A 27,524-nucleotide genomic window follows, 5' to 3' on the forward strand; every position below is an offset into this window, starting at 1 on the left:
CGTCCGCGTCGAGAGGAAAGGTCCCCCTCGGTGGTGGAGGTACCACCACGTCAGGGTCCCAGCACTTCGGTTGCAGTCTCCTGGACCTGAGCAGCTTCCGGCACCGATGCCTCTACCAGCCCCCACGTCTTTCCCGACAGCGGGCCTGGACGAGTGCCTCCGAGCCATCCTTCCGGGATCCTGGAAGGGCTGATGCGCCAGGCTGTGCCGGCGCTGGGGGTGCTTGCGCCTCGGCGCCGATGACTGTGGCGCCGGCGAGCTCTAGCCCGGTGTCGAGGGCCGTCGACGACGCCGCCGCTTGCGGCGCCGGTCTCGACCGCCACGCAGGTAGAGTCCCCGTCGACGTCGATGGAGGGAGCTTCGTCCCCGCCGGCGAGGGAATCCACCGCTCGACGACATCGAGGCCTCGGTGCCTCGACGTCGAGCCGGGCCCGGTTCAGGACTCAGCTACATGAGCTTATGTCCGATACCGAGGAAGAGGCCTCGTGGGGGGAAGAGGAGGACCCCAGATATTTCTCCTCCGAGGAGTCTGCGGGTCTTCCCTCGGACCCCACGCCTTCACCAGAGAGGAAGCTCTCGCCTCCTGAGAGTCTCTGCTTTGCCTCCTTGTGCGGGATATGTCTATTTGCATTCCCTTTCCCGTGGTCTCTGTGGATGAGCTGAGGGCTGAGATGCTCGCGGTTCTCGACTATCCATCACCCCCTAGCGAGTGCACCACGGTGCCAGCTGCACAATGTCCTCAAGGAGACACTGCTTCGGAACTGGATGCGACCATTATCTAATCCCACCATTCCCAGAAAGCAGAGTCCCCAGTACAGGATCCACTCAGACCCAGAGTTAATGCGGCCACAATTGCCCCATGACTCGGCGGTCGTGGATTCTGCGCTCAAGAGGGCACGGAGTTCGAGGGATACCGCCTCGGCCTACCAATCCTCCATGCTCGTGACCCGCATCCAGTCATACCAGCTCTATACGAGCATCCACATGCGGAACAATGTGAAGCAACTGGCGGACCTGGTCGATAAGCTCCCGCCGGAGCAGTCCAGGCCTTATCAGGAGGTGGTCAGGCAGCTGAAGGCGTGCAGAAAGTTCCTGTCCAGGGGTATCTATGACACCTGTGACGTGGCATCTCGTGCTGCGGCCCAAGGTATAGTGATGCGCAGGCTCTCATGGCTGCGTGCCTCTGACCTGGACAATCGCACCCAGCAGAGACTTGCCGCGTCCCTTGCCGGGGGGATAACATCTTTGGTGAGAAGGTTCGAGCAGCTGGTTGACCAACTGCCATCAGCGGGAGACCGCCCTCGACAAGCTCTCCCACCGGGCGCCTTCAGCATCCACCTCAGCTGGTTGACCGTTTTTCCCGGGCCCGGCAGGCTGTGCCCTATTCCTTTGCAAGGCGTAGGTACACCCAGCCGGCCCGAAGGCCTCGTCAGGCACAGGGACAGCCCCAGCGCGCTCGTTCTCCGTCAACAGCGTGCGCCTAAGCAGCCCCCTGTGCCTCCACAGCAAAAGCCGGGGACGGGCTTTTGACTGGATCCACGGGAACATAGCCGCCCTCAAAGTGTCCGTACCGAGACGATCTGCCGGTCGGAGGGAGGTTAAAATTTTTTCACCAAAGGTGGCCTCTCATAACCTCCGATCAGTGGGTTCTCCAAATAGTGCGGTGCGGATACGCCCTGAATTTGGCCTCCCTGCCACCAAATTGTCCTCCGGGAGCTCAATCCTTCAGCTCCCACCACAAGCAGGTACTTGCAGAGGAACTCTCCGCCCTTCTCAGCGCCAATGCGGTCGAGCCCATACCTCCCGGGCAGGAAGGGCAGGGATTCTATTCCAGGTACTTCCTTGTGGAAAAGAAAACAGGGGGGATGCGCCCCATCCTAGACCTGAGAGGCCTGAACAAATTCCTGGTCAAAGAAAAGTTCAGGATGCTTTCCTTGGGCACCCTTCTGCCCATGATTCAGAAAAACGATTGGCTATGTTCCCTGGATTTGAAGGATGCATACACTCACATCCCGATACTGCCAGCTCACAGACAGTATCTCAGATTCCGCCTGGGCGCACGGCACTTTCAGTATTGTGTGCTGCCCTTTGGGCTCGCCTCTGCCCCACGAGTGTTTACAAAGTGCCTCGTGGTGGTAGCGGCGTACCTACGCAAGCTGGGAGTGCACGTGTTCCCATATCTCGACGATTGGCTGGTCAAGAACACCTCGGAGGCAGGAGCCCTCCGGTCCATGCAGTGCACTACTCAACTCCTGGAGCTGCTGGGGTTTGTGATAAATTACCCAAAGTCCCATCTCCAGCCAACTCAGTCTCTGGAATTCATAGGAGCTCTGCTGAATACCCAGACAGCTCGGGCCTTCCTTCCCGAAGCGAGGGCCAACAACCTCCTGTCCCTGGCTTCGCAGACCAGAGCGTCTCAGCAGGTCACAGCTCGGCAGATGTTGAGACTTCTGGGTCATATGGCCTCCACAGTTCATGTGACTCCCATGGCTCGTCTTCACATGAGATCTGCTCAATGGACTCTAGCTTCCCAGTGGTTTCAGGCCACAGGGAATCTAGAAGATGTCATCCCGCCTCTCCACCAGTTGCCGCACTTCACTGCTCTGGTGGACCATCCGGACCAATTTGACCCTGGGACGTCCATTCCAAATTCCGCAGCCCACGAAAGTGCTGACGACGGATGCATCTCGCCTGGGGTGGGGAGCTCATGTCGATGGGCTTCACACCCAGGGTCTGTGGTCCCTCCAGGAAAAGGATCTGCAGATCAACCTCCTGGAGCTCCGAGCGATCTGGAATGCACTGAAGGCTTCAGAGATCGGCTGTCCTGCCAAATTATTCAAATTCGGACAGACAATCAGGTTGCAATGTACTACACCAACAAGCAGGGGGCACCGGATCTCGCCCTCGTGTCAGGAAGCCGTGGGCATGTGGCGTTGGGCTTGCCAGTTCGGCATGCTCCTCCAAGCCACATACCTGGCAGGTGTAAACAACAGTCTGGCCGACAGACTGAGCAGAGTCATGCAACCGCACGAGTGGTCTCTTCATTCCAGAGTGGTACGCAAGATCTTCCGAGAGTGAGGCACCCCCTCGGTGGACCTTTTCGCCTCTCAGACCAATCACAAGCTGCCTCTGTTCTGTTCCAGACTACAGGCACACGGCAGGCTAGCGCCGGATGCCTTTCTCCTCCATTGGGGGACCGGCCTCCTGTATGCTTATCCTCCCATACCTTTGGTGGGGAAGACCTTACTGAAGCTCAAGCAGACCGCGGCACCAGGATTCTGATAGCGCCCTTTTGGCCCCGTCAGATCTGGTTCCCTCTTCTTCTGGAGTTGTCCTCAGAAGAACCGTGGAGATTGGAGTGTTTCCGACTCTCATCTCGCAGAACGACGGAGCGTTGCTGCACCCCAACCTTCAGTCCCTGGCTCTCACGGCCTGGATGTTGAGGCGTAGACTTCGCTGCGTTGGGTCTGTCGGAGGGTGTCTCCCGTGTCTTGCTTGCCTCTAGGAAGGATTCCACTAAAAAGAGTTACCTTTTCAAGTGGAGGAGGTTTGCCGTTTGGTGTGAGAGCAAGGCCCTAGAACCTCGTTCTTGCCCTGCACAGAACCTGCTTGAATACCTTCTGCACTTATCAGAGTCTGGCCTCAAGACCAACTCAGTAAGGAATCACCTTAGTGCGATTAGTGCTTACCATTATCGTGTGGAAGGTAAAGCCATCTCTGGAGAGCCTTTAGTCGTTCGATTCATGAGAGGCTTGTTTTTGTCAAAGCCCCCGGTCAAGCCTCCTACAGTGTCATGGGATCTCAACGTCGTCCTCACCCAGCTGATGAAACCTCCTTTTGGCCACTGAATACCTGCCATCTGAAGTACTTGACCTGGAAGGTCATTTTCTTGGTGGCAGTTACTTCAGCTCGTAGGGTCAGTGAGCTTCCAAGCCCTAGTAGCTCATGCTCCATATACCAAATTTCATCACAACAGAGTAGTGCTCCGCACCCACCCAAAGTTCCTGCCGAAGGTGGTGTCGGAGTTCCATCTTAACCAGTCAATTGTCTTGCCAACATTCTTCCCCAGGCCGCATACCCGCCCTGCTGAACGTCAGTTGCACACATTGGACTGCAAGAGAGCATTGGCCTTCTACTTGGAGCGGACACAGCCCCACAGACAGTCTGCCCAATTGTTTGTCTCTTTCGACCCTAACAGGCTAGGGGTCGCTGTCGGGAAACGCACCATCTCCAATTGGCTAGCAGATTGCATTTCCTTCACTTACGCCCAGGCTGGGCTGGCTCTTGAGGGTCATGTCACGGCTCATAGTGTTAGAGCCATGGCAGCGTCAGTGGCCCACTTGAAGTCAGCCACTATTGAAGAGATTTGCAAGGCTGCGACGTGGTCATCCTGTCCACACATTCACATCACATTACTGCCTCCAGCAGGATACCCGACGCGACAGTCGGTTCGGGCAGTCGTGGCTGCAGAATCTGTTTTGGGTGTAAATCCAACTCCACCCTCCAGGACCCGAATTTATTCTGGTCAGGCTGCACTCTCAGTTAGTTGTTCTTCGTAGGTCAATTTCTGTTATGCCCTCGCCGTTGCGAGGTTCAATTGACCTGGGTTCTTGTTTTGAGTGAGCCTGAGAGCTAGGGATACCCCAGTCGTGAGAACAAGCAGCCTGCTTGTCCTCAGAGGAAAGTGAATGATACATACCTGTAGCAGGTGTTCTCCGAGGACAGCAGGCTGATTGTTCTCACCTACCCTCCCCTCCTCCCCTTGGAGTTGCGTTTTCATGTGTTTCTTGCTTGTCATTCAATTGGCGGAACGGTTGCGCTCCGAGCGGGGAGACGGCCGCGCATGCGCGGTGGGCATGCCCCGCGTGCGGACCGCCCGCGAAGCTTCTTCGGTTGGTGGGGGCTGCCGTGGACGTCACCCAGTCGTGAGAACAATCAGCCTGCTGTCCTCGGAGAACACCTGCTACAGGTATGTATCATTTACTGAGGGAAGGATTGGGGGGGAGGAGCGAGAGAGAGGGAAACCAACAGAGGGAAGGATTGGGGAGAGAGAGAAAGAGGGAAACCAACAGAGGGAAGGATTGGGGGGGAGAGAGAAAGAGGGGAACACCAACAGAGGGAAGGATTGGGGGGAGAGAGAGAGAGAGGGAAACAACAGAGGGAAGGATTGGGGAGAGAGAGAAAGAGGGAAACCAACAGAGGGAAGGATGGGGGGGAGAGAGAGAGAGAGAGGGAAACCAACAGAGGGAAGGATCTGGGGAGAGAGAGAAAGAGGGAACCAACAGAGGGAAGGATTGGGGAGAAGACGAGAGGAAGAGGGAAAATAACAGAGGGAAGGATTGGGGAGAGAGGGAAAACAGATGGAAGGCTGGGGAGAGGAGAGGGGAAAACAGATGGAAGGATGGGGAGAGAGAAGGGAAAAACAGATGGAAGGATTGGGGAGAGGGAAAAACAGATGGAAGGATGGGGAAGAGAGAGGGAAAACAGATGGAAGGATGGGCGATAGAGAGAGGGAAAAAACAGATGAAGGATGGGCGAGAGAGAGGGGAAAAAACAGATGGAAGGATTGGGGAGAGAGGGGAAAAAAACAGATGGAAGGCTTGGGGAGAGGGAAAACCTGGAAGGATGGGGAAAGAGCGAGGGAAAACATGGAAGGATGGGGAGAGAGAGAGGAAAACAGATGGAAGGATTGGGGAGAGAGGGGGAAAACAGATGGAAGGATGGGGAGAGAGAGGGGGAAAACAGATGGAAGGATGGGGAGAGAGAGAGGGAAGACGCTGGATGGAAGAATGCAGAAGAAATAGGGGAGGCACTGAAAGGATGGGGAGAGAAAGCAGAGCTGCTGGATGGAAAAGGGGAATAGAGAAGACTGGAGGATAAGAGGAAGGGCATGGGGAGAACAAGGGTGAGGAAAAGATGAAAAAGCCACAGGTAGATGAAGGAAATTAAAGAATGGATAGTAAGAATGAATTAAATCTGGACGAGAGAAAGCCTGAAAAATATTGAAGAAGCAAAGAAAAGGAGACAAAAATGACAAATGGCACAGAAAGAAGTTAAGCGAAAACAAAGGACAGCAGAATCACAGACTGGGACCATATGGAAAGAAAACAGTCACCAATAGGTAGAAAAAAAATCATTTATTTTCATTTTAGTGTTTGTAATATGTCCAATTTGAGAATTTACATTGGCTGTCTATTTTGCACTGGGTATACTGGAGCTGTAAGAGCTTACAGAGATTATTATAATGAAAAAAATCACATTATTTTTTTCTCCTATAGTACTATAATATTTTCAATGATGTCTGTTTATATGCGCCATGGCTGGTATAGGGGGGTGTGGTTAATGTGGGTGTGGCTATCATAGGGGTGGGGCCATATGTGGTGACCCCGCCCATAATGAGTACCGGCACCTTTTTTTTCTACAAAAAAGCACTGGGGCTAACACTGTATCTCAATTCAAATAATTTCTTCGTAATTATTCCTATTAGATCTATGAGTTAATTGGTATGCTTTTCTTATAAAAGTTGTTCTTTAAGTTGTAGCACAGCCAAAAATTAATAAAAGAAAGTTATATATAAATCTGTAGCTGTGGCACTTGGATACCACCACTAAAAATTCATATAACATTAAATCCATTTCTCATCTTTTAAACTTAGTAGCTTGGCTGCTGAATATTCCTTTGTTTTGACTTCCTTTCCTCTACTACACTATAAATGCAAAAATTATTCTAAAAAGCGGTACTCAGTCCAGAATGCATGTGCAGTATATTTAAGTGTCTACAGACTTCCTTACCCAATAATTATCAAATCAGCTCACGGATGAATTTCAAATAGAAAATCATCATTATCGTGATTTATACAGGAAAATGAGCGAATATAATACCTTAAGAACTAGATTCATTAAAAGGCATTACTGTATTACTATGCATTAACATTCATTAGTATATATTATTTACTGTAGATCCCACTTTATGCAAAGAATGAGAACGGCAGTGGTTCTGCACTTTAATAAATGCAAATAATAATGCACAGAGAAGAATATGATTGACACTGGTGTTGACTATCTTTGGTACCTTAACCCGTGGGAAGAGAAGAGTCTGAAATCTGTAATCCACTCTCATTAAACAATCAAGACAAAAATCAGAATGAACCGTCATGGGTGCTGTTTTCAAACAAACAATATATGAGTGAAGTCTGCAGCCAGTTTTTACCCAAACATATTGCATTTATGTTCCAAGAGGAAAATTTCATTTTGAAAATTGACTTGTGAAAAGAATGCAGACAAATTCACACCTGCTCTTTGTGTGGGTATTTCTTCCATAAAAACTTGTGTAGGTATTTTGGAAGTCCAAAAGTACACAAATAAGAGCACTTTCTGAGCCAGCTTCTCCCCTGGAATGCCTCTCCAATATGGGCCCAATTCTATAAATGGTACCAGAATTAGTCACTGGAAAAAAAACTGGCACTGAACAGCATGCTATAATGGGCATTCCGGAATCGGCACCGCCGGGGATCCATGCTCAACTTTGGGTGTGAGGAGTTACACCAGCTGAAACCAGGTGTAAGTCCTGGTGCAGAAATTGGGCACAGATCCACATAATTCTATAACACTGCACACTTTAAGGGAACGTCCCTGACCCGGCCATGCTCCTCCTATGGTCACACCCCATTTGAAGATCCTCACAGAAACACTTAGGTGATATTCTATAAATGGGCACGTAAGTGTGTTTTCATGTGGATCTGCTGTTTTTACCCCATTTCAGTGCTTTGCAACCATTAGAATGCTTTTCTGCAGCAAATGTTTGGCATGGAAGTAGCACCTAACATTCAGTGCCATATATAGAATTGCCCTATATGTGTGTAGAAACATATTCACTGTACATTTGTATATGATGAGATATTTTCAAAAGTTTCATTTCTGTGCATAAAACCCTGTTTTGAGAGATGTTTTTCAAAATTTCTCTCTTAATTGCCTTAACTAAATCAGATCTTATCAGAATAACCTGCTTAAGTAGGTAAGCAAAAACCTAGACACAGACCCCTTAATATTGTACAAGTTGCCAAAAATTGTGTACACAATTTAATTAAATAGCAAGCTAATTAGCGCTAATAATTGGTTTTTTAACAGGCAATTATTGGCACTAATTAAATCTAATTGAACTTTACATTCCTAAATTTTACACTCGATCTGAAAAAAGGGGCACAGAAATGGGAGGGTCATGGGCAGAACAGGGATGTTCCTAAAATTAACTTACATTCTTATAGAATAATGGAGATATGCGCCTAATGTAGGCGTGCACATTTGCAAATGGCCACACAAAAGGTTAGGTGCGATTCCCAGGCATAAGCGCTATTCTATAAACCACAACTAACTAAGCGCAGTTTACAGAATAGCGCTTTTTTCGGCACTGATTTTTTTGGTGTCATATATAGAATCTAACCCAGAGTGGCATTGTAGATAGAACATTTAGAACATTGAAATCAGAACTGATACAGATTGGGATGTTTATATTCAGCAGTATTTTAGAACAGAATCTGTTGATGTAGAGCCTGTTCTAACATACATGCAGCAATGGACATTTATGGACATCCATTTACAAAATCAATATTCAAAATGTTAATGGATAAACCATAGACAGCATCTCTCTTCTGAAAGGGTGTGACAGGGTTTATAGGACACTGCCCCCTCACCCTTAAGAAAGTCTCTCTAATTAGCCTGGACCACCTTAAGAGTGCAGATTCCGCCCTAGGAGGAAGTAGGCCAGGAGAGGCGAAGACACTACTGGGAGGTTCAAAACATAGGGTCAGGCAGATGTTAGGAGAGCCCAGGGAGGAAAGACGTGAATCCCCACTGTGTGCTGCTGAAGCATCCATTCAATAATCATGACCTGGCTGAAGTAAGCCATTGTTACTTTTTGAAATGTCTTTGTAAGTCTGTTTTGTGGTCTGGCAGGAGCCAGACATGGAGTCCAGGTAAGAACCTGGAACCTTGTAGGCTGTGTTTGGGGCATGGTAACCCTGACTGCCATGGACTGTGTTTGGCCTGCTGCCAGAGGCCTGCCGCAGACTGTTGTTAGACTGAAAAGGGTTTCCAACAGGGGCGTATCTGCGTGGGGCCTCAGGGGCCTGGGCCCCTGCAGATTTTGCCCTGGACCCCCCTATCGCCATCAACCCCCCCCTGCCCCCCGCTGCCGTTGCTTACTTTTGCTGGCGGGGGACCCCAACCCCCGCCAGCCGAGGTCCGCTTCCACCTGCCGCTGCCTTAAAAACTACTTCAGCCGGTGGGGGACCCCAAACCCCCGCCAGCCGCCCCGAGGTGTTTAAAGTTCATCTTCGGCCTCCGTGGCCGTGCTGCTGTTGATAGGAGCTGTTGAATCCACTTCGGAGTCTGACGTAGTTGTACGTTGTACGTGCTGCGACGTCAGACTCCGAAGTGGATTCAACAGCTCCTATCAACAGCAGCACGGCCACGGAGGCCGAAGATGAACTTTAAACACCTCGGGGCGGCTGGCGGGGGTTTGGGGTCCCCCGCCGGCTGAAGAAGTAGTTTTTAAGGCAGCGGCAGGTGGAAGCGGACCTCGGCTGGCGGGGGTTGGAGCCCCCCGCCAGCAAAGGTAAGCAACGGCAGCGGGGGAGGGTTGTCGGCGGGAGGGGGATGGAGAGAGTCATTGGTGGCAGTGGGGCTCTGACAATGGCGGGGGGGGGTCGGTGGCGGCGGGGGGGGGGCTAAAATGTGCCCCTCCCTCTGGCTCTGGCCCCCCCTACCGCCGGAGTCCAGATACGCCCCTGGTTTCCAACCCCATATCTCGGGCCCTGTGAAAGAACAGGCTTGAGGATCTCTTTAAATAACTACTTACTTTTGTGTTTCATCCGTTTGTCTGGCTGTATTATTTCACTGGTCACACCCAACCCCTGCTCTGGGTGTCACAAAGGGGAATACACTTTTTTTTTTTGCACCGACATAGAACTACCCAAAAAACTTTCCAGACCATGCCCCTTTGCCCATTACACATTTTTCAATTTTTTGATATGTGTATCCTGGCTTTGTGAAATTGAGAGTTAGATGAGTATGCAATATACATGTGGGGGGGGGGGGGGGGGGGGGGGGGAGGGAGGGGAGTTTTCAATGGACTACCTTTAGGAGTGTTTTTTTACTGATAATCTGGGTTATTCGTATTGCATAAAATTGGACCTGTGCTAAAAGAAGCGTGAGTGTTAGTGGTAAAATAGACTGTTGATTACTTCCCACCTAAATGCCATTACATACAACCCCTATAAATTCTCTTAATAACCTTCACATACCCCATACAGCATTTCAAATTCTCTCTCAGACACTACCAGAGTAGAAATTCTCACTGCAAGGAACCACACTAAAATGGAATTATCTGACAGCATCTGACACACCAGCGGAAATGATGCAATATAACCTCCTTTCACTAATTACACAAAGGTTCAAAGAAGAGCGACCAAAATGATAAAGGGGATGGAACTCATCTCGTATGAGGAAAGGCTAAAGAGATCAGGGCTCTTCAGCTTGGAAAAGAGACGGATGAGAGGAGATATGATGGAGGTCACCAAAATCCTGAGTGGTGTAAAACAAGTAGAAATAAATCGATTTTTTACTCATTCCAAAAGTACAAAGACTAGGAGACACTCGAGGAAGTTACATGGAAATACTTTTAAAACACATAGAAGGAAATATTTTTTTACTCAACGAATAGTTAAGCTCTGGAACACATTACCAGAGGATGTGGTAACAGCGGTTAGCTTATCTGGGTTTAAAAAAGGTTTGGACAAATTCCTGGAGGAAACGTCCATAGTCTGCTATTGAGACAGGCATGGGGAAGCAACTGCTTGCCCTGGGAGTTTTAGTATGGAGTATTCCCATACTTTTGGGTTTCTGCCAGGTACTTGTGACCTGGCTTGGCCACTGTTTGGAAAACAGGATACTGGGCTAGATTGATCATTGGTCTGACCCATTATGGCTACGCTTATGTTCTTTTGTTCACATACACCCATTCAATTTCCCTATTAAGGCCCGTTGGTTCAACAGTATTCCAATTAAATATCATCCTTTGCTCTCTTTGAATCAAAATAGTTGACACATCACCGCCTCTCAGTAATTGAACCTGCTGCAGGACTACAAAATATAAATCTTTAACTACATGTTGTGACTGCTGCCAATGTGCCACAAGGGGTGTCTCTTCCTGGTTCAACCTCAAATTGCTTGAATGTTGTCCAATCCTGTGTTTAACAGGTTTTTTTTTTCATTTGTTCCACATACATTTATTGTAAGGCCACTGGATCATGTAAATTTGAAGAATCAGTATAATTTAACAATTTAAATTCTCTCCCAGTGTTAAGAGTCTAGAATCCTATTGGTAACTATAGCAAACTTGCAATAAACAGTGACCACAAATAGCATGACCCTGAAAAATAGACTGGCTGTTAGATTTAACGTTTTCTTTCAATAATTCGCTAAGTTCGGTCCCCTAGTATAACCAAATTGTGGTTTAGATTCAAAACCAGCATGGAAATTGAATGAGTGCATTGTAATTAGTGAAAGGAGGTTTATATTGCATCATTTCCATAGGTGAGTCAGACGCCCTCAGAGAAATCCACGTTTATATTTGAGAGAGAATTTGAAATGCTGTACAAGGTATGTGAAGGTTATTAAGAGAATTTATGAGGGTTGTATATAATGTTAGGTACAAATCAAGTATGTTTTTATATTTTGTGTTTTAGCTTTAGTCTCCTGAAGACACCAGTATGGGCAAACCATGATGTCATGGAGTAGACTAACAGCATGCAACTGAATGATCCATGAGTGATTGAGTATTGGACCTTCTATGAGTAACACCACTTGATCAAGTAAACTTTATATGCCAATAGTCATTAATATTATTACAGTTGTGATAAGCACCTTATGAACATCTTATGAAGATTGTTTGTACTTGAGGATTTCAGCGGCATTGTCTATACCTACGTATATAGAGTCCTCTTTTGAGGAACCATGAGGTCCTTTTACCAAGCTGCTGGAAAAAAGGCCCTGCACTAGTGGCAGGGGCTGTTTTTCCCATGCGCCAGGGCCCTCTTTACTGCAGTGAGTAAAAAGACCCTTACTGCGGGAGGAAGTGACGTCAGCGGCGAGCATAGTCGCCTAAACCCCGTGCTCCCGAATACCCGCGGCGAAAACAGCGATTTCCCGATCAAATTTGAGAGCGGTGTGGAGAGAATACCCTGCTAGGAGCCGAACAAGAGTGGAGCGGCCCTGAGACATCAATGCAAAAGCGATCACTGCCGCCTAACCTGTCCAAATTCGCGTTCAAGCAAAGCGCGCCGGGGAAAAAAAACATGGCGGCGCCAGAGTTCGAAGGTGCGGCGGAGCAAGCAGAATTGCAGCCCTCAGGCGATATGTTTGAAACGCAGAGCCAGGGAGAAGCTGGGGTAGCTGGACTGCCAGAGCTTTGTGCCTGGATTCAAGAAATCCGCTCCGATTTAAAAGCAATGAGGTCGGAGCTGGTGACATTGGGAGCCGACCTGAGAGGCGAGATAGCAGAGCTGGGGCACCGGGTGGAAGAGGTGGAAGGCCAAATTGACGACCACTCGGAGTCCCTGGGATCCCTGGAGCGGCAAATAGCAGACGAGCGTTTGGGCCAGCAGATGTTATCTGAAAAGCTGGAAGACTTGGAAAATAGAAGCAGGCGCCACAACCTCCGTTTTCGCGGCCTGCCAGAGACACCAGCGTATCAGAATAGCGAGCAAGTGATTCAACAAATAGCTAGTGCTCTGCTGGAGACCATGGAAGAGCCGGTCCCACCGGAAAAAATACTGTTGGACAGAGCTCACCGGGCCCTGGGAGCTAACAAGAAGAACTTGTCCAAAGACATAATAGCTTGCTTCCAGGACTTTAAACTGAAAGAACGGGTGATGGTGGCGGCAAGGCAAGCAAAAGATTTCAGATGGGACACAAATTCGGTGGAAGTATATCAGGACCTGGCTGCTGCCACCTTGAAGAGAAGAGCTGATTTGAAACCGGTAACGGCCAAACTAAGAGAAATGGGTATATGTTACCGCTGGAGATATCCGTTTGGACTGGCATTTTATAAGGTTGGAAAGCAGCACCTAGTGAAAACGCTGGCGGAAGCGCAGAAGATAATACAGGGGGAACACCAGATCGCCACACCGGATGTAGCAGAGCGCCCACCAGGGGCAACAGTCTCCAGGACCCACCCAAAGTGGCAACGAGTTGGCCAAAGTCGCCTTCAGCGTCAGAAATCAGCGGGACGTATCACTTGATGTTTTCTTGTGCCAGTGGGGGCTTAGACCCCACGTGAGAACTTGAGACTGCCTGGGTCCCGGGTGCACCAGGAGGTTTGGGTACGGAAATAGCTAAGTTGAATATGTTGGAGTTTGTTGCTGGTTGGGGTATGAAGTTGGGAAATAGCGAACAAGGTAATAAATGTTAACATGTTAATTGCTATGTCAAAGGCACTAAATTCTAAAAGGCATGAAAGGGTATTAATGGGTCACATTCCTCTCGTAACGCACCGACCGAGATATGGCACAGGTGCTTTGGTGCTTGGAAAGGAGGAAGGGGAGGGGGAGGAGAATAGGAGAGGGGTAAGGGGTACGAGGATGCAGGGGGGGCAAGGGAGGGGGGTGGGGGCTAGGGAGGGGAACCACAATGTATGTTAAAGGGTTGCTAGAAATGGATTACTTGTTATTTCCCTACAATGTTTAAATGCGTGACCATAAATGTGCGGGGGCTGAATACCCCGCAGAAAAGAAAACAGGTATTTAGAGAAATGCTGCGCCAAAAGGCAGATGTGCTGTTTTTTCAAGAGACACATCTCAAAAAGAATCATGAACACTTGATGAGCCATAAACACTACCCGATCATAAAATGTGCCTCGGCCACAGAGGTTCAAAAAAAGAGGGGAGTATTGATTGCCCTGTCCCGGGCCATACCCTGGCAGGTCCATAAAACGATTAAGGATACAGGGGGTAGATACCTATTGCTAGTGGTTTCCCTATACAATGTGTATTATACTATGCTATGTGTCTATGCGCCCAATGAGGGTCAAAAGGTATTCCTGCAGGAAATAGAAAGGGTTTTACAAAAGCATGCCAATGGGCAAATATTGATAGGGGGGGACATGAACCTGACAGTGGACCCCAAGATAGACAACTCGGGAGGAGTGGCACGATACGCACAGGGAGACAGAGAGGCCTTTGGGTCCTGGCTGGCAAGATGGGGCCTGACTGATTTGTGGAGGGATAAGCATGGAGTTGAAAAAGATTTTACTCATTATGCCCCCTCACACAAAACATATTTGAGAATTGATTATTGGCTGGGGGATGTGAGGGTGAGGAGCCAGGTGGGGGAGGTACACATAGTGCCCTGTAGCTGGTCAGACCATTCGTTGGTGGTGGTATCCCTGCTGACGGATGCGAGACCCAAAGGACGAACACACTGGAAATTAAATGAGGGACTGCTCCTAGACCCGCAGAATATAGAGGAGCTTGAGAAATACATAAGGGAATATATAGAAATCAATGATAACGGGGAAGCACATCTGGCAAGTGTCTGGGAGGGCATGAAGGCGGTGCTAAGAGGCCAAATTATTGCCCTGCAGGCCCATCTTACTAGGACGCAGAAGGGCAGGGAGGATGTAACTAGAACTAAATTGGAGGCCAGTGAGACAGAGCATAAAGCGGACCCGGCAGATCTGCAGAAGTTGCAAGATCTGCAGGAAGCTAGAGTGCAGCTAAATGATATACAGATGACGGAAATAGCAGTGCAGCTACAGAGAGCGCAACAAGAATATTTCAAGTTTGGTAATAGAGCTAGTAGACTTCTGGCAAACAAGTTGAAAAAACAGGCCCAGAGAAACTATATCCCGGGGGTGTATAATGCAACAGGCCAACTAGTTAGTCAAACTGAGGAGGTACAGAAAGTATTCAGAGACTACTATGCTCTCTTATACAAGTCGGAACAGCAGGGGACGCAGGAAGATATTGTTCAATATTTGCAGGAGGTGAACCTCCCAGGCCTGTCGGAGGAGGAAGTAGAGTGTCTGTCGTCCCCTATAATGCTAGAGGAGGTAGAGAAGGCAATAGTGAATCTGCCCGCCAATAAAGCGCCCAGTCCAGACGGTTTCCCCGCACGTTTCTATAAGTTATACACCAAATGGCTGGCACCGTTGTTGTTGAAAGTGCTCACTTCTTTTGACAATATAGGAGAGTTGCCTTACTCTTGGAGGGTAGCCGAGGTAGTTCTGATACAGAAGACAGATAAGGATCCATTATATTGTGGATCATATAGACCCATATCACTTTTAAACTTGGATTATAAAATTTTCACAAAAATTTTGGCAACAAGGCTGCAAAAGGTACTCCCAAGACTGATACATGAGGACCAGGCGGGATTCATAGAGGGCAGGCAGACGTTTGATAATGTACGAACTCTGCTACATATAGTTCAGCAAGTAAATAATGAATCGGATCCGGTACTGCTTCTCTCGGTGGACGCCGAGAAGGCCTTTGACCGGGTGGAGTGGCCCTTTCTCTTCGCAGTACTGAAACAGATAGGATTACACGGGAGAATCTTGAATTGGTTCCAATTACTTTATACCAACCCCCTGGCTCATCTAAAAATAAATGGGTCCTGTACAGATTCGATAGGCCTGGGCAGGGGGACGAGACAGGGATGCGCGGTATCATCCCTGCTGTTCGCAATATCTATTGAACCATTAGCACAGAAAATCAGAGAGCATGGGAACATACGGGGAGTAGTTAGAGGCAGACGGGAACTTAAAATCATGCTCTTTGCCGACGATGTGCTGTTGACATTGGCCCAGCCTACACAATCACTACAGCAGGTCATGGAGGTGTTATTACACTATGGGGAGCTCTCGGGCTTTAAAATTAATGCTACCAAATCAGAGATACTGAACCTTACGACACCCCAAAACGTGGTCCAGGACTTACAGAGAACCTATCCATTTAGATGGGCATCAAAAGCAATTCAATACCTAGGAGTAATGATCACCCCAAGACTAGAGCAAATATATCAGGAAAACCTCCCCAGGAAGGTCAGAGAGCTCTTTGCAGAGTTGGACAGATGGGAGGGACTCATGATATCTTGGTCAGGTAGAATTCAAGCAGTAAAAATGATGCTTCTGCCGAAACTGTTGTATTTATTCATGGCCCTCCCACTCCCAATCTCCCGGGCATTCTTCCAACAGCTAAGCAAAAAATTATTTGCCTATATCTGGAGGAAGCGGCCGCCCAGAGTGCGCAGAAGCGTGATGTATCAAAGACCAAACAAAGGTGGCATGGGAGTCCCAAATTTCTACCTCTACTATCAGGCAGCACAGCTAAAGATACTGGCTGAGTGGGACCTGACTAACACTAAAAAATGGTTGCATTGGGAATGAGCCTGGATGGGAACACGCTATATAGGGGATACACTATGGAAGTCGGGAAGGGAAATATGGGAAATGATAGGAAGGGTCCCGGTGGGCCTTAGTCACATATTACAGACCTGGCTTAAATTGCGGAAGAGGGTCTTCCCGGATAGAACTTATTTCCTTCAGATGGCTATTCAGGGGGCCCCAGGGTTCCCCTTGGGGAGAGAGGAAAAGATATTCCAGATTTGGGCTATGAGAGGTCTCTATAAACTGGGCCAGTTATGGTACAATGGGAAGATTCGGGCTTTTGAGGAGTTGCAGGATGAATATGGTCTCGAGGAGCGAGACCTTATCTATTATAACTGCCTCCGGAACTATATAATGAAACGTGCAAGGGATGAATTGGAGCTGGCGGAAACCCAACTGGAGAAGGCTATGGGAAGGGGAGGGGGAAAGGGTGGCATAACTAGGATATATAGAGTGTTGCTATTGCTCTCCTCCCCGCAGGACTTTTATACTGGAAAGTGGGAGACGGAGTTACAGACCACTTATCTAGAAGACTGGTGAGCAAGTAGCTACAGGCACCTATTGAAACCTTCCATCGCCCACCCACTGGTTGAGAATGGATATAAAATTTTCTATTGGTGGTATTATACCCCGGCTCGTTTACAGAAGTTTTGCCCGCACTTATCAGCAGACTGTTGGAGGGGATGTGGGGAGAGAGGAACATTCTGGCACATATGGTGGGGGTGCCCAAAAGTACAAGTATATTGGGCAGAGGTCCTGGACAGAGTGAGAGATATGACAGAGATCACTTATCCAAAATGGGCTGAAAACTGTTTACTACATATACGGCCTCGAAAAACCCCTATACATTGTCATAAATTAGTCATACATGTCCTTGGTTCAGCGAAGCTGGCGCTGGCAAGGGCATGGAAACAGAAGGAGACCCCTGCTATGCAGGTGGTGGAGAATAGACTACATTATTTATACCAAATGTCGAAACTAACAGCCCTGCAAAAGTGGCAGCTACAAAAATTTCAGAAAATATGGGAATTTTATGAAAAATGGAAAGGGTTGTAAAGAGGTAGGATAACATACATTGACGGAGGGAGGGAGGGAGAACACTATAAAATGCAAACAACAATTGTGTGATACGTTGCGATTATTTTGATGTAATCTGCTTATAGTTGGCTTGTAGCCAGTTGATGTTGTATTCTTCTTGAAAATCAATAAATAAATCTTTAAAAAAAAAGACCCTTACTGCCACCAATTGAGGTGGTGATAAGGTCTGCTGGCATTAACCGGGCAGCGTGTGGCGATGCCCAATTACCACAGGGATACTGCTGTGCAAGATATTTCCAGGAGTTTTCTTTTTCCCCCAGAAATAGCACACACTTGGGGTAGGGCTACCACCAGCAGCTGCGTTGGGCCGATGGTAGTCCTGGAAGAGCAAGCGGTAAGCCTGTTGACCTTCTTGGAAGGTATTAACTAACAGACAGTTGATTTAAGGGTTCTAGTATTTTTTACAGTGACTGCTTACTAATATCATAGTCCTTACCAATTAGCTTAAGGTTCAATAAGGTTTAATGATTATTGTATGTAAGCAATTTTATAAAGCTGAGATATGGACATTTAAAACTGCAGTACATCCTTATGGCAAGGGGGCATGGTCTGGGCATGTTTTGGGTAGGACTAGGGAGGGGACAAAATATAGACATCCAACTTTGATTTCAGACGGGGAAGGAACGATTATGTCCAAAAAAATGGATGTTGGTATTTAGATCTGGTACTTAGCATATTCAGGTTACAGAAAAGTGCTCCAACTGAGCAGTTCTCTACTGGAGGGAATAAGGGGAGTCACAGTAGGTATTTTTCTGTGTATGGAGGACTCATAATTTAGAAATAAATAAAAATAAGAAATTCACAGGGAGCAGCAGTGGGATTTAAACCAAGGTAATCTGGTTCTTTATGCTGGTTCTCAGCCCATTGCTACAGTTAGGCTACTTCTCCACATTGATTTCTGTGTGGCCATTTTATAACATGGATTTTCCTGTGCTGCTACCTTGAGGTCCATGCCCCTTGTTTGCCCCGGTCATAGTTTGGAGATTTCAGTTTGTAAAATGGAGGTTCATGCTGGATATAGCCAGCACTTTGACATCCATCTGTCATGTATTTTAGAACAGGCTGTATGTTGGCAGATCCTGTTCTAAAATCTCTGAGAAGTGGACATCTATACTGACTTGCATGTCATTCTGAGTTGTATATCCTTCTTAAAATCTGCTTCTGCATATCACAGGAAAAAGGTGTAATTTGGTAACCCTCATGGGTTCTGTATTTCAGAAGTAGAACTCTATCATTAGAAATGTGTGTTCATGAATGAAACTGCTATAGTGATTCAAATTCTACCTCAGTGTTCCAATTCTTGTGCTCACTACTGCCCTCCATCCCCATCTTTCCAGCAGCACTCTAATGCTTCTCTTTGCCGAGAATTATGCCTGACCAAAGGAAAGCATAGTCCCTTCTCCTCAACACTTCAGCACTCTCCACTTTCCAAGTTTCCATCCTCCGCAGACACAAAATATTCATTACTAGTAAAAAAGGCCTGTTTCTGACACAAATGAAATGGGCGCTAGCAAGGTTTTCCTCGGAGTGTGTATGTTTGAGAGAGTATGTGAGAGAGTGACTGTGTGAGAGAGAGAGAGAGTGAATGTGCGAGTGTGTGACAGAGAGTGAGACTGGGTGCGAGTTTGTGAGAGAGAGAGTGTGTGTGTGTGAGAATGAGAGTGGTGGTCCAGAGGAGCACTGGGAGCAGGAGTGAATCCTCGTTGCTCCTGCCCCTAGCAGCAGCTTCCTGAAAAATTTCAAGAAGCTGCTGCTAGGGGTAGGAGCGATGGTGATTCGCTCCTGTCCCTGATGCCCCGCTGGACCACCAGGGAGGTCAGGTAGACCCCAGAGGAGGGTGCTATCCTGACCGGGAGGTGGGATGGAGCCTTTGTTGGGAGGGTGATGTTTTCTGGGACTGCACCACTGCGGGAGGGGAAAAATAAACTTTTTCTTAATGCAGGACCAAGACCCGATATTCAGCCAGGGCCCACATGAAGATAAGTGTGTGAATTTAGGACAGCTTTTGAACTGTCCTAACTTCACCCATTTACCTTATGTGGGCCTTGGCTGAATGTTTCCGGCTCCCACATAAATACTGGCTCCTTCCTAGCATTGCCTCTTCGGCCACCCCTGACTAACCCTCTTTCTTGGGGGCTGGTCAGAGGTGATATTCAGCGGCACTCCCCACTTTAGTGCCACTGAATATCCATGGCTGGGCAGCAACAGGTGATTTATGCCAGCAAGAGAGGCTCCTGCTGGCTTAAATCACTTTGAATATAGGCCTCTATATGTTTTGGTCCTCCTTTTTAGTTTTTAGTATTTGTTTTTAAATGGGTGTTTATTATCATTATAGAAGTACATCTACTATAATAAAACTCACCCTCAACGTTCTGAAGACAACGTTCTGAAGTCACTCAGTCACTCACTGAAGGGTTCATGGATTCATGGTGGTGAAGCCACAACACTGACCATGTCTCTCTGCCCCGCCCTCGCATGACTGACCAATCAGAAAAAACACCCTCAACATTCTGAAACACAAAGGACCATCACAACACCGTTCCCAGGCAACACTAGGCAACGTAAGACGGACCAATCAGAGGAAACTACGTGACAATAAGGGAGGAGCATTCCCCAGCAGAATGGCTCATTATCTGTGCAGCACGGAGAGCACAGAACCACCGCTGGAACGAGAAAAGAATATTCCTGCTGTGGGTATGTGCAAAAATAGACCGGGGGAGGGGGGTGGGGGGAGAAATTTTTAAATGCCTAATGCCAGTACTGAAGAGTGCCAGAGGGCCTATAGCACACACCAATCCAACCCACTTTGCCAGCACAGCACAGCACATCCCCCAAACCCCAAGCAAAAAACAAAACAAAACAAAAAAAGACACACATCAACAACCTGCACACACACCGCACACTCACACACACACACACACACACACACACACAAAATAACTCTGTGACATACACACACACACACACACACAAAAACACATGCTAGCGCCCATTTCATTGGTTTCGGAAACGGGCCTTTTTTTACTAGTAATTATATAATTATGTTTTTTATTGTTTTATTTTTGCAGAAGCATTGACTCCTGAAGCAGGCGTGCTTGGCGCCGAAACAAGAACTGCATCGAGCCTGTTTTATACATACGTGTCTTGAGTTGATTTTAATAGACATCCCTGTGCAGGAACCTCTTTGATCATTCCCCCTTTTTGTCTTTTTGGTGCTTGTTTGCTTCTTCAGGGGGTATCTTCTGTTTTATTTTTGTTGCTTCAAAGAGTGAAACAGGCTTAATCGGAGAATCAAGTTTGTCATTACCTTCGTTTATTAGTTCCTGATCTCTTTATTACTTTGGACAGAATCTGAAAAGCTATTGTGAATCTGGGTAAGTCTTTGATACTGCAAATTAATGCATTGTCCCAGAAAATACAGCAACTTCAAGCAAAGATAGATAATATAATTTCTAATGCAATATAAAACACCTTCCAGATTGAAAATTTGGAGAAGGCTGTGGAATCTACTCAATTGGTTCAATCTACAGTTATTAGAGACTTTTCCAGACATGTCTAAGGAAACACAAAAGGACTTGATTACAGATATACCTTTTATGACCCCATGTGAATTTTTTCTTAGGTTTGTAATGCTTATCTTCTATCTAAACTCTTGTTATTTTATTTCATTTGTCTATATGTTCCAACTCCACCTACCCCCTGCGCTATCTATTAAGATGTTTTGATCTTGTGTTGATATTGGAAGTAGCACATTATGGGGTCCTTTTACTAAGCCGCGGTAAAAAGTGGCTTGCAGTAGTGTAGGTGTGGGTTTTGGGCGCACACAGAAATATTTTTCAGCGAACGTACCAAAAATGCCTTTTTAAAATTTTTTCCAAAAAGGGATGTGCGGCTTACTAAAAGGGGCCCTAAGTTACGTGTACTGTTATTTGAATGTAATCACTATGGGACCCTTTTACTGCTGGCCCTACGTGGGCACTGGCGGTAATGATGCCCCCAGCACATGCCATTTCCAGCGAGCCTGGAATTAGCTGTAATTGTTACTGCCCAGATTAGTGCGGGAGTCCTTACCATCACCTCAATGGGTGGCAGTAAGGGCTTCCCTGGAAATGGCTGCATGGCAAGTGTTTACTTACTGCACAGCCATTTCCTTTTTCAGGCTTTTTACCCGCTGTGGTAAAAGGGGCCTCGGTGCTGGCAAATCCATGTGCCGATGCTACCACATGGCCCCTTTTACTGCAACTTGGTAAAAATGGGCCCTTATTGATTACACTCCTGTGGCACCACAATAGAGGAAAATAAAAAACCTCAGTGGCACTGTAGGGGAACCCAGCTCCTGGTGGAACAACAAACAAAGGTGTTGTGCTGCCATTTCCATGGCAATGAATAGGGGAGACTGCAGTGGTAAAGTGGAGGCCAGATTCCAATCGGGATCTCAATTCCTCAGAGAAGGCTAGACTGCCACCAAGAATATAACTGCAGAAGGAGAGAAAAGCCACGTGACAATGAAGAATATGTCTTATTGCCACTGAAAACTTAACTCCTCACAGCAGAAGGAGAAAAGGGTGACCCTGCCACCCATTAAAGTTTTAGGAGTGTAGGGGTTTGGGAAGGGAGGTGCAGGGAAGGGAAGGATGCTGAAAGGAGGAGAGCTTGCGTAAACTGAGGGAGGGATGAAAGAAAGGATGAGTACACAGGGGTGTGGATAGGTATGGACAGAACAGTGAATGCAAGTGGGCAGGGGAAGGGAAACGGAAAAGTAAATGCAAGGTGGAGAGAGAGATGGAAAAAAGACTGCAGAATAAAGGAGATAGGTGAATGGAAGGAGTGGAAGTTTAAAGGAAGGGGGTGGGAGGGATGGATGAATATGCCTTATATGAATTGAGGAAGGAGAAGCATGCCATTGTGTTGCACCATAAGAGTGCACTTTTTAACTTGTTATTTTTTCATTCTGTTCAGTTAAATGGCACTGAGCAGCTCAGGAACCAATATTCAGCAGTACATAACTGGACAGTGCCACTTAATATCTGCTCTGACTGCATAGCACTCACCAGTTAGGGCTGGAGTACAGATGCAGCTCAGGACCAAAGGGGTCATCTGAGGAGACCTTAAGAACTTGTGGCTCAGGTAGGCCCAAGAGCACCCTTGGCCCAGCCACCACAGATCAGGGCATTGCTGGCCCAGGAACCTTGGGCCTCAGCAACTAGCACAGGGAGGTCTTTGACCAGAGAACCTCCAATGAAGTTAAACTTCGGCCTGGTACTTACCTAGTCCAGAGAAATGGTGGTGCCTGAGCCATAGCATTCCATCAAGACGCATTTCTAGAAGTCAGTCTGCCAAACAAGGCAATGCAATCTTTAGTGGAAAGCATTGCCTTATTTGGTAGGCTGACCTCTAGTATGTGTCCCAAGACTTTGCTAAGGTCAAACATGTTCATTTTTCAAGATATAAGGTGTAAGTGGGAGAAGGATGCCATTGGATGCCTCCCTTGACCAGGTAAAAATAATTGATCCAAGAATGTGTGTGTGTGTGGGGGGGGGGGGGGGGGCTGTGCCAGGTGCTAGATAGCCCTGAGTGGAGGGGTGAGCAGGATTGACAGCATTTTTGTTTTTTTAAATATCGCCCTTCCTGTCAGTAGAATGAAACAATTTCCCTGAAGTTTAATGCACAGCTCCAGGAACATAAAAATTACCATACTGGGTCAGACCAAAGATCCATTTAACTCAGCATCCTGTTTCTAACAGTGGGCAAACCAAGGGCCCTGTTTACTAAGCCGTGCTGTAGGCACGCTAATGCTTTTAGTGTGCACTAACACAAGAGACACCCATAGGAATATATGGGTGTCTCTAGCATTAGCACGTGCTAATTTTTAATATGTGCTACAAACGCTAATGCGCCTTAGTAAACAGGGCCCCAAGTCACAACTATCTGGCAGAACTGCATTGAGGTTGATAATATGTGTTTTGATGCTTTAGGCTCAATTGCCAGTTGCAGTCCCTGAACAAATCACCTGAAGTGTGTTATGAGTACTATAGCCATGGTTTATGAATATGGAGAAACAAAACAAAAGCATGAAATTATGTTTTTGGGTCACAAACTATACAAAATAAAATTATGCCAAGAAAAGTTAAATGTCAACCCTCCTCTAGACTGCTATTTCTAGCAGTCCTCCTCTGTGCCCTTTCAAGTACTCATTAATCTCCTGGTTTCCCCCACCATGTTTTTCTGCCACTTTTTAGATCTTTTATTCTTATATTCTTGAAGCCTCACTTCTCTGGAATGCTCTCTCTTTCTTTCCAACAATATTGCTACATCACTCTTAAATTTTAAAACTGAAATCAAGACAACTTTAAAACTGCGCAGTTGTATGCATTTACATATAATTCATTTGTTTTCTTGGTCTTGTCTATCCATATTAGACACCACTTTTAAAAATGTGCCCCAACATCAAATAAATATCAACATTTATCAACGTTGTAACTACTTCATTTATAGACTAAAAGTAAAGCCAAAAGCAACCTACCTTATAACTCAGATAACTCAACAATATTGTTTCCAACAGACTTATCACTGCCACTGTAACCTGGGGAGAAAATACTTGAATTCATATGTGGATTCCATCATAACAATGCCATCTCATATATATGTTTTAAATGAATTAAAAGAAGTTTTTTTATTTTTTTTTTTATAGTTAGTAGAAAAATAACTGATATAGTCCTAATTTTCACCTGATTTATCTACATTCATAAACTATGGCTTTCAAATGGTTTTTAAAAACTACAGCAACTGGTCAATATTCAGCCCATAGTGGTCAGCATTTTTTTTTAAATGCTGACCATCACAGGCAGAATTAGTTCTGGTTTTTCAATCCAAGCCATGTTCAGGCAGTGGCATTGAATATCTAGAGCTAATTACATATGTGCTGGCTGCTGGAGTTTATGTCGGTCCCCGTCAATATTTAGCTGGGACTTGCATAAGGGATGCAGGTGCCTTTACCACCTCTAATTTGCCCACTCCCCTAGAGCCAAGTCACATGCACATATTCCCAAAGAATTCCTCTCCCACTCCCCAGAACCACACCCCCCTCGGATCTCCTACCATGCCTGAGACTTATCCAGAGGTGATCCCTGGTAGTCCTTTAGGCCGGGGCGACAGCGGTCCTCCCTCTATTATCACTTTGTCTGGCTCCAGGTGCTAGTATGGCAGCAATGACCCCTAGTGATAGTCTTGTGGTAGTACTGCTAAAGGCCAGCCTTCTATATAAGGGCAAAAGACTCAGGGCTAGTGGGTATGTTCTGCATACAAGAGAATTTAGTATGTCCCAGAAAACAAAATAATTAGCCAATGAATTCCAGCAATTTCCAAATGTAAATTCCGTGTGGGGGTTACACCCTGGTTAGATGTTTTAAACTGGGTTCCCGAACATCCATTTTACTCCAGGATCCATACCACTACTAGGATAACTGTGTTTATATATTCTAATCACTAAACTGAAAATAAAGAGCCCAATATTTAAAAGGGATTTAACAGAATATGAAGGCTCCTAACTTTATTCATTTAGGGACCCTTTTACTAAGCTGTGGTAGGTGTAGGCTATAGCCTTCTCACTCCTCCTCATCATCCCCATACTAACTTTCTCTCACTCCCTGTCCTCACACCATCTCAAACATGTCATTTCATTCACCTATCATGTTCTTTCAGTCCCCTCTGGTTTGACTCCCTCACTCCCAATTATCCTCTTTCATGCTCCCCAGTCCCCCATTTCCACATTCATTTTCATTTTTTTTTTTTATTTGTACCCCACACTTTCCCACTCATGGCAGGCTCATTGTGGCTTAGGTACTTATTTGTACCTGGGGCAATGGAGGGTTAAGTGACTTGCCCAGAGTCACAAGGAGCTGCCTGTGCCTGCAGTGGGAATCGAACCCAGTTCCCCAGGACCAAAGTCCACCACTCTAACCACTAGGCCACTCCTCCACTTCATTCATGTTCATTCCCAATCAACCCTTTGTATAGTTTTCCCTTCTCCCAATCTTTTCACTCTCATACACCTTTTCCATCACCCCTTCATAAGAACATAGGAACAAAAGCGTTGCCATACTTGGACAGACCGAAGGTCCATCAAGCCCAGTATCCTGTTTCCAACACTGGCCAATCCCAGTCACATGTATTTGGCAAGATCCCAAAATAGTACAATACATTTTATTCTGATTATCCTAGAAATAAGCAGTGGATTTTCCCAAGTCCATCTTAATAATGGCTTATGGACTTTTCTTTTAGGAAGATATCCAAACCTGTTTTAAGCCCCGCTAAGCAAACTGCTTTTAACATATTCTCTGGCAACAAACTCGAGTTTAATTACATGTTGAGTGAAGAAATATTTTCTCCAATTTGTTTTACATTTACAACTTTGTAGCTTAATGCGTGCCCCCTAATCCTAGTATTTTTGGAAAGAGTAAACAAGCAATTCACGTCTATCCATTCCATTCCATTCCACTCCACTCATTATCTTATATATCTCTATCACATCTCCCCTCAGGGTCTTACACACCTACTCCACCACTCCTGAGTACATGTCTCTCTCAACCACCCCCCCCCCCCCCTCACCACCACACACACACACATATCTACCTATGAGGCTCATTTTCAAAGCACTTAGCCTCCCAAAGTTCCATAGGTTTCTATGGAACTTTGGGAGGCTAAGTGCTTTGAAAATGAGCCTCACTTGTCTCTCTTTTAGCCCTCCAACTCCCCCTCCTCACCTCTGTCTTACTGTCACGTACCCCATCATAACCATCTCTGTTTCTTGGAGACATTTTCTGGCATCAGCTCTGTTCCACTGGTCCAGCTTTCTACATCTAAGTTCTTGCTATCTTTGTTTTTCTTCTGTCAAAGGTATTCATTATAAACAAGTCTTAGAAAGCTCAATCCAGGCATCTAAAATCTGGAATAATTTACCGTCCCCTATCAGACTACAATTGTCTTATGTATCCTTTGGTGACAGTTGAAAGCTTTTTATTTGATAAATATTAGAATAATCATGCCGTGGTCAAATTATTACAGTATCTTCATAGACTCATATTTTGTATGTAAGCTATTTTTTATTATTATAGAATTTCCCAGCTTGTCTTATTGCTGATTTTCTTACTATATGATCTGCCCTGAACTCATAGGGAATGGTCTGAATACAAATAAAAAGATGAAATTTGATTAGATTAAGTTAGATTAGACATTAAGATAGTTTTTTTTTAAACTTTTAACCCCAGTTACTATTAATTAGGTCCATAGCACCAGTTAGTGGTAAATTAATGTTTAATTATAGCCCATGTTGATACCTACGCCCCTAAATCTGAAAAGGAATATTTTAATAGAGTACACTGTATGTTATTCTTGTCTGGGCTGTAACTTCAACCTAATTATTTTAGACCTATAATAACTAAGGGCTGAAGATATACGCACTGTCATTCTAAATAAGATTACCTCAACTGGCATTCATTAACTCTACCTTAATGTTTCAAATGTCACTGTACAAGAGCTGTAAAAAGTCAAATATAGATTCATAATTTTAATTGGGAAAAACATTGTAAAAATCTGTGAATTGTATACTACCTGCAGACCCCATAATGGTAAACTTCTGTTCACCCAGAAAATAGGTAACCTGTTGAAAAACAAATAATGTCAGTTTACAAGTTTATAATTGAAAACAGATATGAGGTTTTAAACATTACCAAGGTCATTTATTAATAGCATGAACTAATGCTGTTAACACGGGCTATTTACTGTGGAGCCCCTTTTCTTCCTATGGACCTGGTGGAAGATGATATATATTAATGTCATCAATGAATGATATTAGTAAATGACCCCCTTTAAGAGCAACTTTCAAACTGACTCCCTGCTCCAAAGTCCCAGATATTTTTATCCAAGGTCTTACAGCATTTCTCAAGCACACACAACCAATTTGACAACTGCCAAACAAAAAGGTACTC

At 46.1% G+C, this 27,524-nt stretch overlaps 1 protein-coding gene across 3 annotated transcripts in view; it reads right to left on the reverse strand.

The window, feature by feature from the left end:
- KCNT2 (potassium sodium-activated channel subfamily T member 2) overlaps window positions 1-27,524 on the reverse strand; it is a 1,050,204-nt gene that overhangs the window by 669,879 nt on the left and 352,801 nt on the right. For all 3 annotated transcript variants that reach the window (XM_030206382.1, XM_030206381.1, XM_030206379.1), the window contains exons 4-5: window positions 27,148-27,196; window positions 24,062-24,121 (exon numbers count right to left, since the gene is read on the reverse strand). In XM_030206382.1, the coding sequence (XP_030062242.1) occupies window positions 24,062-24,121; window positions 27,148-27,196 (109 nt within the window). The remainder of the gene's footprint in view (window positions 1-24,061; window positions 24,122-27,147; window positions 27,197-27,524) is intronic.

This window comes from Microcaecilia unicolor, chromosome 6 (genome assembly GCF_901765095.1).
Source record: "Microcaecilia unicolor chromosome 6, aMicUni1.1, whole genome shotgun sequence".
Taxonomy (NCBI): domain Eukaryota; kingdom Metazoa; phylum Chordata; class Amphibia; order Gymnophiona; family Siphonopidae; genus Microcaecilia; species Microcaecilia unicolor.